The sequence below is a fragment of the Cydia pomonella genome, chromosome 22, assembly GCF_033807575.1.
Source record: "Cydia pomonella isolate Wapato2018A chromosome 22, ilCydPomo1, whole genome shotgun sequence".
Lineage (NCBI taxonomy): Eukaryota > Metazoa > Arthropoda > Insecta > Lepidoptera > Tortricidae > Cydia > Cydia pomonella.
In genome coordinates, this window is record NC_084724.1 from 1,992,641 (window position 1) to 2,008,451 (window position 15,811).

A 15,811-nucleotide genomic window follows, 5' to 3' on the forward strand; every position below is an offset into this window, starting at 1 on the left:
TTGGATCAAAACTAACTCATTTATTAGTGCTTACCCACTTGCATTTTAAGAATACAAACCTACCCACAGTGCGACAAATTTTACCTATAGCGGCACCCGCGTGCGGGCGTCCGCTCCGTGCAGCCGCGCCAGCTAGCGGGCGCTCTTAGGGCAACGGGTGACATCCGACCCCACGAGAACGTTCTATAGCTATAACTGCTAGTTACTCTTCCGTGTGTATCATCTGGTTGTCTTCGTAGGTGCTGTTTCAGGCTGCACCAGAATGCGTCTTCTGGTGACGTCGTAGGTTTGATTTTTCTCGGCATTTGTAATCACAGTGGCTACAATGAAAAGGCTTTTCGCCAGTATGTATCATTTGGTGTGATTTTAAGGATGATTTCAGAACGCATTTGTAATCGCAGTGGCTACACTGAAAAGGCTTTTCGCCTGCATGTCTCATTTTGTGGAGCCGTAAGCTTGACCTATCACTGCACTTGAAGTCGCACTGACTACATTTGTTCGGTTTTTCTCCGGTGTGTACTCTCATGTGACGTTTTAAGATTGATTTCCAATTGCATTTGTAATCACAGTGGCTACAATGAAAAGGCGCCTCGCCGGTATGTGTCTTTTGATGTTTTTGTAAGTATGATCTAATAGAGCACTTGTAGTCGCAATGATTACATGTGTACGGGTTCTCTCCGGTGTGTATTCTTTCATGAACTAAAAGGCGCTGTTTTGATCTGCATTTATAGTCGCAATCGCTACATTCAAATGGCTTTGCCCCAGTATGTATCATCTCGTGTCTTCGTAAATGTGATTTCTCAATGCTTTTGTATTCACAGTAGCTACAAGTAAAAGGTTTCTCGCCAGTATGTCTCTTTTCGTGTACTCGTAACGCATAAATAAAACTGCACTTGAAGTCGCAATGACTACATTTGTAAGGCTTCTCGCCAGTGTGAGTTCTTAGGTGACTTGGTAAGTATTGCTTTTTACGGGTTTTGTAATCGCAGTAACTACATTGATGAAATACCTCTTTTCGTGTGTGCATCTTCTGATGTCTTCGGTTATGGGTCTTCTGGTGACGTCGAAGGTTTGATTCAACACTGCATTTGAAATCACAGTCGGTACACCTAAAAGGCTTGTTTTGAGTGTGTATCGTTTGGTGTTTGCGTACATCAGTTTTAAACAGACTAGTGTATGTACAGTGACTACAATTAAAAACGTTATCACCAGAGTGACTCTTTGAATGAGTCTGTAAACTTGTCTTTGAACTAGTTGTATACTCACATTCATCACACATAAAATTTGTAACATCATGTTCGCTTTTTTCGTGCTTTAATACAAGAAATTTAGTTTGAAATGTAGAACTACAAAAATCACAGGGAAATTTGTTTGGCAAGTGCGCTTGTTGTATGTGTTTTCTTAAAATAGATTTGTTTCTGAAATGCTTGTCACAGTCTTCGCATATGTATGGTTTGCCTCCGCTGTTCGCAGTGGCGTCGCCGCGGAGGCGCTCGAGCACCACGGAACAAGCCATCGCGAGCTGTTCCCTGGCGCGGGCGGCGATGCCGTCTGAACACTCTAAAAACAAGTTAAATAGATTATGACGCGTATAATCATCTCGGCATTGTGTGTGATCGTTATCAACGTGCAGTTTTCATAGCAAAGCGTATGGTTGGCAGAAAATTTATGTAAATACCACTTTTTTTTTCATAATAACACATTTACTACAGGATGTAATTCTTCACATTAGTACACCTCCTTTGATCTTTTATATAAAAAAAAGGTTGGGGTATAGGAAAGAAAAAACTCTTTATTACTTTAGTAGGGAATGTTAAATTAAGTATATTTAACTATGTAACATTTTTCTCTAAGATCAACCATTACGGAGATAGGCGGGGTAGAAATCGTAAATTTTTAAAGGCGTTTAGGACTTAGAAAATTTAAGTGACAGAGGCAATATAGGTGCGACGACGAGCGAAGTGAGGAGGAGCGTGTTAGGCTAACTGAGATCACACACTTTTTAAGCTCTAAACATGTTTAAAAATTGTTGATTACTATCCGTCCTATCTCCATAATGGTAGATTGTAGAATTTTTTTTGGCAAAAAATTCATTTTTGGTACAAGCTTTTATCGCTGACTGTACTTTTCTTTCCACAGGCAACTAATACCCATCGAGGGCAGAGTAGCAAAGACGATTAGTCCAAAAAGAGGGTTCCCACAAGGAGGATGTCTGTCCCCCCTGATGTGGTGCCTACTGCTAGATTCGATGGTGAAGAAGGTCAATAGAGGGGGCATGTATATGCAAGCTTACTCTGATGATGGAGTGTTACTAGTGAGAGGGACGGTTCTGAATGTCCTAAGAGAGATAATGATAAGAAGTCTCAGACAGGTACTGGGATGGTGCAGAGATAGAGGACTGGATCTCAATCCGTCGAAAACAAAGCTTGTGCTGTTCACGAACAGAAAGATAAAAGAGATAACACCTATAAAGATACAAGGTATAGAACTAGAAATGGCGGAGGAGATATAATATCTGGGCGTTACTCTGGATAGAACGCTCAGATACAGAACTCACATCAAGGAGCAGTCGGCAAAAGCCATAAGAACACTGTATCAATGTAAAAGGGCAGTGGGGAAGAATTGGGGGTTGAAGCCGGGAATGATCTACTGGATCTACAAGGCGGTCATACTACCCAGGGTGCTATATGGGGCCGTGGTATGGTGGCACAGGGCCCATATCAAAGAATACCAAAGAGACCTAACCAAAGTACAGAGATTAGCGTGCCTAATGATGACGGGGGCCATGAGAAGGACCCCGACACACGCAATGGAGGTAATGTTAGGTTTGAAGCTACTCTGGATTGAGGTAGAGAAAAGAGCCACAGAACAGTGGTACAGAATGAAAGCATGTAAAGAATGGAGAGGAAGCTGCGTGGACAAGAGACACGCGCTGATACAAAGAGAGGCACTATCAAGATTTGAGATGTTGATGGCCAACAACGACCTTATAAAAAGGCAGGAGATATTCGACAAGAAGTACAGGGTACATATAGGAGAGAGAGACAACTGGAAAGTGGAAGTCAGACACCCAACGACAATCTGCTTCACGGATGGCTCGAGAAGAAGCTCAACGAAACTAGCAGGAGCGGGCATCGTGATCCCTAAACTGGGAGAAACAGTATCAATATCACTGGGTAGATATGCTAGCGTGTTCCAAGCTGAGGTATGTGCAATAGCGCGCTGTGCACGTATAATCATGAGAGGGTGAAGCAAGAGAGTGCTGTTGTAATATATACCGACAGCCAGGCAGCACTGAAGGCACTGAAGAAAATATCAGTCACCTCCGCTCTCGTGAGAGAATGTAGAGAGGAGCTAAACTCGATAGGCAAGCAAAGAAGTGTCACGGTAACATGGGTGCCGGGGCACCAGGGAGTAACAGGAAACGAGAGAGCAGACGAGCTGGCGAGGATAGGGGCGGAGACGGAATACGTGGGTCCGGAACCGGCTCTGCCTATGTCAGCGGATGTCACGAAGGGAGTTATAGAAAAGGTAAAAGAAATGGAAGCACAGAGAGAATGGGAAGAAGAGACTAGCTGCAGACAGTCTAAGATGATGGTCAAGGGCATTGATCACAAAAGAACCAGGTATCTTCTGAAACTAGGTAAGAGCAGTCTAAGAATATTGACAGGTATCATTACTGGTCACAATACTCTCAACAGACATCTCAAGGTAATGAAAATAAATAGAGACGCCTCCTGTCCACACTGTGGTAAGGAGGAAACTAGCTTCCATCTACTAGCAGAATGTATCATGTACGCGGCACTGCGATATAATACATTCGGTAGAGACTCACTAATAGAAAACGAACTAAAGGACGTCGAACTTAAAGATGTCCTTCTGTTCTGCAGGAAAACAAGAAGATTTGAGGAGATTGGTATGGGAATGCCGCCGGGACAGTAACCTGCAGCTCCAACTTCAGGGAATTGGGCTGAATGAACGCAACACGCGATCGACAGCCCGCCTGCTTCCGGACGGGCGTCCCTACACTACATCTACATCTACAATACTCATCGAGCAAATTCTAAAAACCCCAAACACAAGGTTGCGTTGTTTTATCACAGAGTTCCTATGTCCACCTCTTGTCTCCATCATCAGATCAGCTCGATGGTACCATAATATTGCATTGTCACCTGAATTTCAGCTCAATCGGAAACCGGGAAGTGGATCAAATTTAACTTGCAAGATTTGATTACAAACAGACAACGTCAGGTGAAAGTAAATAAAAGCTTGTAAAACACTGAAATGTTCTAAGTACCCCAGCCCCATTTCCTACACTCTAACTGTGTATAATGATGAATGATGATATTAAAAATACTTGGGTACTGCACGTAGAATACGATCATTGGCTGATAGTCATGAAAATAAATGTTTAAATCTTTATTTATTTTACAGAGACAACACCCACAACCATCGACACAGAATTATCAACCAATAAAATTATCCCCGCTTTATTTCACGAGTATGTGTGAGACGTATACCACAATAAATGTGGGTCGTACATGTGTACAGTCAGCGTCAAATACTTTGTAGCAGTCAAAGTGGCCAAATAGTTCAGTACACCATACTAAATATATGGTGTACCGAACTATTTGGCTACTTTGGTTGCTACAAAGTATTTGACGCTGACTGTACAAGTATAATGTAGTGTGGCTCGTACCGTACTGTGTGCAGTAGTGTCTGTGTGTGTGTGTGGCAGTACTCACCCGACACGCAGTCCTCGTCACTCGCCGCGGCCGACACCTCCGACTTGACTGCTCGCTCCTCCGCTACAATAACAACTCTACTTCAGGCTGGGTCTTACATTATATATAAAAATAATTACAATTAAAGACGAAAGAAAGAAAGAAGAGTGTGATTTGCCACGATAGAGTTTGGTACATTTAGACAAAATGCTTTTAATCTATGTATTTGCAACTTCGTTTATTGTACAGTCAGCGTCAAATACTTTGTAGCAGTCAAAGTGGTCAAATAGTTCGGTACACCATACTAAATATATGGTGTAACGAACTATTTGGCTACTTTGGTTGCTACAAAGTATTTGCCTCTGACTGTACAACATGTGCAAGTGTCATTATGTATTTGTCCCATGTCCTTTATTCCTCTATGGCTCTATGACATCTCAGGTCTCTCTTTCCGTAACTGGCGTTTTATGTCTAGGCTAGTGAGGCGGTCCATAATGTGTTTATTTGGGGTCGCCGTCATCGAAAACGATGAGGAGGAATATATATATATATATGTGACATCTCAGGCTCGTATATAATGACACACTTTGCACACTTGCAATAAAATAAACTAATTCGTGACTTTGCGCCGGCAATTCAGAGATCTTGTATCCTTGCTCCGGATCGTGCCTGGTGCAACCGATCTCGCCCAGTGTGGCAACGCTGCTAGATATGATGATGTTTGAATTAATTTACAGCACAAGAGAGAAAAAAACATCAAATAAAACAGTATGAGTCTTCCATACAGCCATATGTAAAAAAACCAGGCAAGTGCGAGTCGGACTCGCGCACGAAGGGTTCCGTACCATTATTTATAAAAACGGCAAAAAAAATATGTTTGTTGTATGGGGCTCCCATTAATATTTCCCTTAAATATTTATTTTATTCTGTTTTTAGTATTTGTTGTTATAGCGGCAACAGAAATACATCATCTGTGAAAATTTCAACTGACTATTACGGTTCATGAGATACAGCCTGGTGACAGACGGACGGTCAGTGAAGTCTCAGTAATAGGGTCCCGTTTGACCCTTTGGGTACGGAACCCTAAAAACAATATCTTAACAAATTGAAGTCTGATACCCATTTAGACTAGTTACTTGTATGTGAAGCGGGTACTCACACAACAGTGGGTCATCCTCAGCGCTTGCCTCGTCCCCGGCCGCCATGTTTAACCTGAGCATGTCATCTAGAGCAACCAACACTATATTAAGCCCCATATTCCACGCAGTAACAGGGATCAGGTAAATATAATACTGTGTGACACATTTTCTTTACAATAACTGTGTTATGTCAAAGGTCTTTTTTCAACACACATGAAATTTACATAGAAGAATTTTTAAAGAAGCGCCTAGCGGTAAGAACCTGCGACATGCAATCCGGAGGTCATAGATTCAAACCCCGGCTTGTACCAATGAGTTCAATTTTAAGTGAATTTGTCACAAACAATACGGCCAGTGTAGACGTGCCTTAGCCTCAGCCTAAGCCGAGGCACATCAACTGGCTGTATTGTGCATGAAGAAATTGCCTTGTGCATATGCTCGCTCAGTGTGGACCAGACCTGGGCGCTGACAAAAGCTACTACATCCCATCTAGCATGCTGCCAGCGTGCCATGGAAAGGAGCATGATAGGTGTACGGAAGATTGACCGGCTACGAAACACCCTAATTAGGAATAGGATGAAAGTCCAAGACATTGCCATAAAAATTAGAAGACATAAATGGAAATGGGCTGGCCATATCATCCGAGGCACAGATAAATGGAGCAAGCGAGTCACCCAATGGTACCCAAGAGAGGGAGAGAGAGGAGCAAAGAGACCTCTAATGAGATGGGATGATGACATTGCACAGGTAGCTGGCCGTACCTGGAGCAGAGTGGCAATAGATCGGAGAGAGTGGAGAAGGTTGGAGGAGGCCTTTGCCGAAGGGCAAGCAGGCAAAGAATACAAAAGATGGGAGATAGTTCCTACTGTTCTTTGTCCAGTAAATAAAGGCTATTTTATTTTTATTTTATTTAGTGTGGACCTGGCTAATTACCTTAAAATTTTTGCTGTTCCAGGAAAACGTTTTAGAAAAACAGACATCTTTATGACTCATGCCTTTTATTGGTAGTATTACTACTGATTTCTCTCTAACAAAACACCAATACATTAGAGTAACTTCACTTGGTGATCAATTATAGATGTTGTAAATGTAATCTTAGCCAGCTGCTGTCAAGTCATACCTAATACCGTTGTTAAAACTAAGTACTCACGCAACATCTCATCTGGCACCCCATCTTCAGCCTGCGTCTCCAGCTTGACCGGGGAATCTCCACCTGAAGCAATACAAGTTTATAAGCAACAAGCTAGTTTAGCCATAATCTATTCTAACCTAGTATGCATAGCAGTGAACCGAAGTCCAGTGAAAGCTTATTAAATTATCCACTGAAGAGGGGTAGGTACTCACGCGACACAGGTTCCTCACTGGTCTCGTCTCCATCCTGCATTCCTGACTCGATTGCGGGTTCTTCCTCTAGAGCAAACAAATAACACTTGTTACATCATCTTCCTGGTTATGTTTCAAACAGTACACTAGAAACAAGCCAAATAACAGCTCCACCTGGCAGGTTGTTGAGCTGTCAACCCCCAGCAGGAGTGTGTATGGTGCAAGCAACTAGTATTTAAATTAAAGTAGGATGTAAAGTGTGATAGTACTTAAACATAATGACTTAAATTCCATACTCGTTTAATGGGTTGTCCTTCTCTACCTTTGACATGGCTCGCTCCCTGCAGCCGCGCCCGCAACTCCGCCTGGGTACGCTGCACTTGCAGCTTGAAGTCGCTCGCGTCTCGCAGGCGGCTGACGCAAGCCGAGCAGATGCCGCACAAGTCCGAGCCGCCAAGTACCAACTGCACGTTTAATTGTCAATTAACACAACTAGCTCAATGTAAGGACGTCTATAACAACGAAGTAGGAAGATATGTTTACATGTATATCAAAGCACTGGCTGATCATGTCGGCATATATCTCCGTTTTTCCGAGGTGTGTGTACGGCGTCGTCAGGTCTTTGTCCGGGGCACGCCACAGGCAGCAGCGACACGCATGCAACACGTCCATCACAGCAACCTCTACGTTGGGCGTTACGTTATGTACTCGTACTTGCGGTACTTGCCAATCCCCACAAGTAGCTAAGACAACTCCTGGGAGGGAAATGTTATATACAAAAAAATTAAAATTTCTATCACTCTAAAGCGATGTACTACATTCTAGCTATTTGAAACAAGCAAAATTGATCATGTTCTTGTTTCGTCCGTCGTTTCTTTTATTTTCCAAAGAGCATATAATCACTACGTTCTTTTATCCTAACCTCAAACCACAACGATACAAACAATAAGCGCAACGATTTTTTTTTTGTTCTGGCTTTTGTTACATTAGCCATTGGCCAATGTCAAGTAGCGCAACGATTTGTTTGACAGTGTAATGTTTTTTTTTTTCGTTCATCTAGACATGCCAAAGCTCTAAGCCCGTACCCAAAGCGTCAAACGGGACCCTATTACTGAGACTTCGCTGTCCGTCCGTCCGTCACCAGGCTGTATCTCATGAACCGTGATAGCTAGACAGTTGAAATTTTCACAGATGATGTATTTCTGTTGCCGCTATAACAACATAATACTAAAAACAGAATAAAAAAAATTTTTTGCCGTTTTTATAAATAATGGTGCCCTTCGTCCGACTCGCACTTGCCCGGTTTTTTTTTATGGCGTGTGGAATTAAAAGGAAGAAAATCTCTTATGGCAAAACGATTGCAGAAGTGACCAGCTTTCAGATTTAAATAATAGTCCCTAATCTATCCGGTGGCGCTAGGTAGGCTCATGCATTACATGAACAGATTTGCTATGCTCCGAACAACGTGGTTCATTTGGAATAAGAGGTCTAGGAGTTGGCTCTGCGGTTACGTCTGGAGCTACCGCGCCTACCGCGAACAACGTTCGACGAGCTGCCTCCCTGTCAGTGAGTGTTACACTTACGTACGAATTTACAAGTGCGACAAAGAGGCAACCCGTCGAACGTGGTACGCACCGTTGACATTTGGGGTTGTGTTAGTCGTAATAAATTGACATGGTATGAGAATAAAGTATAAACCTGAATCTTAGGCTTTATAATTATAAAAGAAACAATAGGGAATAATTAAATGACAAAGTCAAATTAATGACTGCTTCAATTTCATTTTTGCGTCCAACCTTGGTCCAACCCATCATTTATTCTACCACACCATACAATTAAATTGTCAATTTATTCCGATTACGCGTCAAATTGTCCCGTATAAAGTGCTAAAATGTATAGTCTGTGATATCTGTCATCTGTCAAGAGTGTATTTCTAACATTTCTGTATTTACGTGGTATTTACTTGGTATTTACTACAACGTAGTGGCAGTGACTATATTCTCTTAATATTTATGGACGGCGGCGCCGCGGCGGATTGACGAGTTCATATTTACCGATACAACGTAGCGGTTGTCGTGATGGACGTGATGCATGCGTGTCGCTGCTGCCTTCGGTGTCCATCTGACAAAGACCTGGAGACGCCGTACACATATCTCGGCAAAACGGAGATATATGCCGACATGATCAAAGAGTGTTTTGATATACATGTAAGTACTACAACTTTAATAGTGAAGTAATAACAACAAAAATAAATTTAAGGCTAGCCACCATTATTCGCGACTAGTATCATTAGTTTTCCATGTTAATAAATGTCAGTACTATTTAACATGCAGCTGGTACTGGGCGGCTCGGGCTCGTGCGGTATCTGCTCGGCTTGCGTCGGCCGCCTGCGAGACGCGAGCGACTTCAAGCTGCAAGTGCAGCGCAGTCATGCAGAGTTGCAGGCACTGCTTGTTAAAGGTTGGCTTAAATAACTAATTTTTCTTTCTCTTCATGTGTATTTGGTGTGTTGAAGAAAATAATGATCTATATTCAATTCTGGAAATCACTAAGGAAGACCATATGTACGGGTTACTAATTAGATGATATGATACTACACAATATGTATCAGTCATTATACATTGAATTACTGAAATAACTGTGTCATACTGCATTTCCCATAAAAGAAAACAAAACTTTATTGATCTCATGTTGGAACACATGTGTTACAATGTTGGGGCGTTGCATTTTAATATCATAAAACTAAAGCACAATGATCCTATAATTAGTTCATAAATTGTGACTAAGTCAAGTTTGTTACTCCTTATTTTCCTCTAAATTTGACCACATAAAGTGCCTAATTTGCGATCAGAACTTCATGCTGACTCTGTGGTTTTTTATACAAACAAGCATACAGCCCACACATAAGCTGTTGCCATACCCTATGGATGACATCTCCAGAGGTGTTACATGTGCATTGCTGACCCTTCAAAAACCTGTACACTCCTTTTTTGAAGAACCCCATACTGTAGACACACCTACAATCCTTTTAATCTTACAATAAAGAAATTATTATTAGCAGCAATTTTACCCTTCAGTGACTGAGCTCACTGAAGGGTAAAATTGCTTCAGTTTAAGTACTTCAGTTGAGGAATTCTTTTTAAAGTTTTAGGGTTTTACTACCTATTACCTAATTTTCTGTCAGCAGACTACCTCAAGAACTAGAAGGAAGATGGTTACAATTCTCTCAGTTTGTTTTTACTTTTAATAACATTGCTTGTGTTGTTCAGCGGAGTCTGCAGTCAAACCAGAGCAGGCTGATGATAGCGCGGATGATGACTCAGTGTTGGATATGTTATGTAAGCACTTGTCTGTTGACATATTTTTAGTATAACTCTTTAATTACAATACTGGTTTGTCTGTAACTGCAATGCCCTCGTATGTATATCATGTTGCCATTACAAGATGGAGCACATAAGAACACGTGATCACTACACATCAGCACACCCACACCACTGTAGTATAGAAGAGTGGCCACATATGTCAGTTGCATCAACTTGTAAGAGGATTATTTTCATTACCTACTTATAGCTACTACCAAGTTAAAAGTAAAATTTTTGGCCAAGAGTAACAACTGAAAAAAAAACCAAGGTTACCACCAAAATAGTTAAGTTTCAAACTGACAAATGTACCAACATAAATGTAGGGTGAGTTATTTTTTCCATTGCCAGATGATAAAAAAAAATGTTAATACGAGACAAGGCACGCGATCTACATTTAATAATAAAATTTAATATTATAGGACATTATTACACAAATTGACTAAGTCCCACAGTAAGCTCAATAAGGCTTGTGTTGTAGGTACCTAGACAACGATACATATAATATAATTATAAATACTTAAATACATAGAAAACACCCATGACTCAGGAACAAATATTCATGCTCATCACACGAATAAATGCCCTTACCAGGATTTGAACCCGGGACCATCAGCTTCGTAGGCAGGGTCACTACCCACTAGGCCAAACCGGTATTCAAAATATATGTATGTGTGCCAATGAAGCCGATGGTCCTGGGTTCGAATCCTGGGCATATATTTGTGTGATGAGCGCAGATATTTGTACCAGAGTCATGGATGTTTTCTATGTATTTAACTTATTGTATATTATGTATATCGTTGTCTGAGTACCCACAACACAAGTCTTCTCGAGCTGACCGGGGGACTTAGTCAATTTGTGTAAGAATGTCCCTATAATATTTATTTATTATATGTCATATTGTAAAGGTGAAAGTTGTAGAAGCATTCCCAATTCCTACACAGGTAGCGAATATTAGCATATGCGTAATTGCGATGGCAAAAAGGGAAATAATAATAATTGCTACTATCATTTTCCCTTAGACACTTCATTTATTTGGGAAAAGTAAGTGTTTAAGTTGCTGTTTAGTAATAAACAATTTATTTCTTTCATACCTCTTGCACACATGTAGGACCAAAATTATTATTTTAAATGTTTAAAATTTTGGCGACCGGTTTGGCCTAGTGGGTAGTGACCTTGCCTACGAAGCTGATGGTCCCGGGTTCAAATCCTGGTAAGGGCATTTATTCGTGTGATGAGCATGGATATTTGTTCCTGAGTCATGGGTGTTTTCTATGTATTTAAGTATTTATAAATATTTATATATTATATATATCGTTGTCTAAGTACCCTCAATACAAGCATTATTGAGCTTACTGTGGGACTTAGTCAATTTGTGTAATAATGTCCTATAATATTTATGATTGTTTATTTATTTATTAAATGTTTTATTAAGTACATGTAACACAGCTCCTTGTTATTGTCCCAGATGAAGACCCGCTCGCCAAGTCGGAGACGGATGATGTGATGAGTGACGGCCACTCGTCAGCGGCGGGTTGGTAGATACTATTGTTATCCTGCTCTTCTCATTCCTGCTAATATGTATTAGCAGGAAAGGATCATAATGATATTCAGAGGATAGCCGTGGTACGAAGTATACCAACTTGAATAGGAAAGGCGTAATTCGTTACATCAAATAAAAGCGCCATCGCTTGAAACGATGCCGCCATACCTTTGGCCTATGCTCTATTAGATGGCGCCACTTTTTGATATTTAACATTTTTAACACATCAGTGAAAGAATAAGAATTAAAAAAAAGGCGTTCTAAAAGTTTTAATCATGTGTCGAAAGATGGTAGTAAAGTAAATATACTGTGGCTACAAAGTTAACTTTGACAATCCACCTCTATTCAAAAATTCTCTTTGGTTACATAATTGATTACAAATTTGGTTTTTGGGTTAAAAGAAAACTAACCGATATTTTGCCATCCAGGCAAATTAATTACATCGTGTATCGCGTCCCATGAAATAGTAGAAAGTCTTCGAATACGATACATAAACACACGCAGTGGTGGTTATTAAATTCGGAATAATTTTTTTTATGAAAATTAAAATATCAAGATATAGGTGTGATTTTATCCTGTAATATTTAAGAAAATTAAAATTAAACTAATTTTCATTTTAGTCACTTGCGCGACATGTTTCATGCATGTATAAATTAGTTTTATGTAAGTATTTCTCACGTCAGTTTAAATTCGATTTAAGATTTATCTTATATTATATTACATAAATTTTCTTCAAGATAAAAAAATAAACTATTGGATATCGGATAAACTTAAATATGTAACTTTAACAAGTTTATGTATAGGATTGACTGCGTAATTACTTGAGTTAGCTCTATTCTAAGAATTTCCAGTGTTACCCTCATGTAACAAGCCTTAATTTTTTAATTACTATATTATTTCACCCAACCGGTCTTCAACGAATGCTGGTTCTAAGCTCGAAATTTTGAATATATTTTATATTCTCGGTATAATCCGCTAAAGCTGTGTTAATTTGTGTTTCAGAGTGTTCGGACGGCAGCGCCGCCCGCGCCAGGGAACAGCTCGCGACGGCTTGTTCCGTGGTGCTCGAGCGCCTCCGCGGCGACGCCACTGCGAACAGCGGAGGCAAACCATACAGCTGCGATCACTGTGGCATGCATTTCAGAAACAAGACTTTTTTAAGAAAACACATAGCAAGCACACACCTGTCGACCGGACCAAAACCATTTGCTTGTGATTTTAGTAGTACTACTTTTCAAACCAAATCGCTTGAAATCGAACACGAGAAAAGCAAACACGGTATTACAAATTTAATGTGTGCTGAATGCGAGTATACAACAAGTTCCAAGAAAAGTTTAGAGACTCATATAAAGAGTCACTCGGTTGAGAATAACTTTAAGAGTAGTCACTATAAAGACATAAGGTCGTGTGAAAGTGATTTACACAAACACCAATCAATACACATTGATGGAAAGCCTTTTAACTATAGCGACTACAATTTGAAATGCAATCAGAGAACAAACCAGATGATACATACTGGAAAGAAGCCTTTCACATGTAGCTACTGTGGGAACAAATTCAGTCGGAAGTCACATTTAAAACTGCACCTGATGATACACACCGGGGAAAAGCCATTTAAATGTAGCAATTGCGAATACAAATGCAGGCGGAAAGATCACTTGCTAACTCACCAGAAGATACACACCGGAGAGAAGCCGTACACATGTAGTTATTGCGGCTTTAGGTGCAATAATAAGTCAAACTTACTAAAACACAAAAAGAAACATACTGACGAGAAGTATTTTCAGTGTAGCCACTGTGATTACAAATCCACTCTGAAATTCACGTTAAAAAGACACCAGAGGATACACACTGCTGAGAAGCCGTACTCATGTAGTTATTGCGACTTTAGGTGCAATGATATGTCAAACTTACAAAAACACAAAAAGAAACATACTGACGAGAAGTCTTTTTATCAGTGTCGCCACTGTGATTACAAATCCAATCTGAAATCCACGTTAAAAAGACACCAGATTATACACACTAAAGCAAAGCCATAAAAACTAACGAAAACATCATAATGTAATTAATTTTATTATGTATTCATTAATTATTTATTATGAATTTCATTATCTGGAGTTTAATTTTATTTTAATTTATTGTAATAATTCATAGATAATATTTTTTGACGAGTATTCAGTCGCACAAAATGACATGCAAATTTTACAAAAATATTATCTAGCATACACTATCGCTACAAAACAACACCACTGTATTTTAGAATTAAGTTTTCTCGCAAATAAAAAATCTTTATCTTTAAAGTTTGTTTGGCGTGAATGATACAACGGTTGTTGTCTAAAAACAAATATATTCTGATAGAATAACGCGTACATGCTATGTATGTACACTACACATACGTACATGTGGCGGTGGGGCATAGTACACACACTACACCTTGAAGAAAAAAAAGATTAAAATATAAAACATAATCTATTTCGTTTTACGTAAGCACTGAATAAATTTAATAATAATAATAATACAAGCATTACAAAAAATTCAGTGTAGATGTAAACAAACTTATTACGATAATAGCGTAGGTAGGTAGCAGATACATTAAAAATTTAAACGAAAATTAGACATAAATGAAGCACCAATGTCCAATTCAATGTTTAGTTCCAATAAAATATATACATTAATGTTAAAATGTTATAATTACGCACGCTTTGATGACGAAACGATACATTTTATATTATTTATTTTACATAATTAATATGATAAAAATATATTTTAAAACTTTATAATAAGTACATGTAAAAAAACTACAAAAATGTTAACCCGAATCAATAAACAAAAATATTTAATGCTGTATTTAAGTTTTTTTCCTACTCCTCTACTGTTATCTGTCATTTATGCATTCATTAACACGAATATAAGAACATACATAAAAGATTTCAAGAAAAGTCTATATTGTCTATTCCTCATAAAAGCTCTTGTGCTTTTATAAGCTATAACGTTACTGCGATTAATGGCTACCAACCTAACAAAACCAAAACGAATACAGTTTTAAACTAAGTGCATTGCTGCTAACTTACAAAATATTCATTTGGTTGCATAGTAAAAATAATTACTTCATAAGTCAGAAACACGCATGTGACACCCGTAATATAGCAACACCCATAGACTACGAAGACCGCTTAGCGTTGCTTGTTAGTCTCCGTAGGCTACGGTGGCCAAAATTGAGAAAAAACTGTCCAAAAAATTAATTTAGCAAGTAGCAAGTACCAGGGCCTCATGAGTTACGAGAAGGTGTCGCTGACCGGCCGGCCGCGGAACAAGGTATGCTCGCGCGTCTTGGCTATATACTTTTGCTGTAATTTGTTTACCTAAATTAAGATTTATTTTTGTTGACTCGTAGGAAAAATATTGTATGCAACGTTGTATAAGTAGGTCAAAAAATTCTCGTGGCGTATTCCTTTACAATGTTCGCCTACGCCTTCGGCTCCGGCTCACATTGTAACTCACGCCACTCGCCTTTTTTGACCCTTCTTATACAACTGTTGCATAAAATACTATTTCCTACTCCTCTACTGTTATCTGTCATTTATGCATTCATTAACACGAATATAAGAACATACATAAAAGGTTTCAAGAAAAGTCTATATTGTATATTCCTCATAAAAGCTCTTGGGCTTTTAATCGCTATAACGTTACTGCGATTAATGGCTACCAACCTAACAAAGCCAA

General features: G+C 39.4%; 3 protein-coding genes across 3 annotated transcripts; 2 read left to right on the plus strand and 1 right to left on the minus strand.

Annotated features, from left to right (window-relative positions):
- LOC133530183 (zinc finger protein 761-like) lies at positions 1-2,118 on the minus strand. The gene has a single exon (XM_061868038.1). The coding sequence runs from the start codon at positions 1,514-1,516 to the stop codon at positions 248-250; it is 1,269 nt and encodes a 422-aa protein (XP_061724022.1). The 5' UTR covers positions 1,517-2,118; the 3' UTR covers positions 1-247.
- A 655-nt stretch (positions 2,119-2,773) lies between these two features.
- LOC133530403 (uncharacterized) lies at positions 2,774-3,715 on the plus strand. Its single transcript, XM_061868312.1, has 3 exons — positions 2,774-3,205; positions 3,289-3,643; positions 3,702-3,715. The coding sequence occupies exons 1-3, from the start codon at positions 2,774-2,776 to the stop codon at positions 3,713-3,715; spliced, it is 801 nt and encodes a 266-aa protein (XP_061724296.1).
- A 4,863-nt stretch (positions 3,716-8,578) lies between these two features.
- On the plus strand, positions 8,579-14,935 carry LOC133530187 (gastrula zinc finger protein XlCGF57.1-like). The gene is made up of 5 exons (XM_061868044.1): positions 8,579-9,393; positions 9,520-9,646; positions 10,456-10,524; positions 12,014-12,079; positions 13,091-14,935. The coding sequence occupies exons 1-5, from the start codon at positions 9,265-9,267 to the stop codon at positions 14,125-14,127; spliced, it is 1,428 nt and encodes a 475-aa protein (XP_061724028.1). The 5' UTR covers positions 8,579-9,264; the 3' UTR covers positions 14,128-14,935.
- The last annotated feature ends 876 nt before the right edge of the window (positions 14,936-15,811 follow it).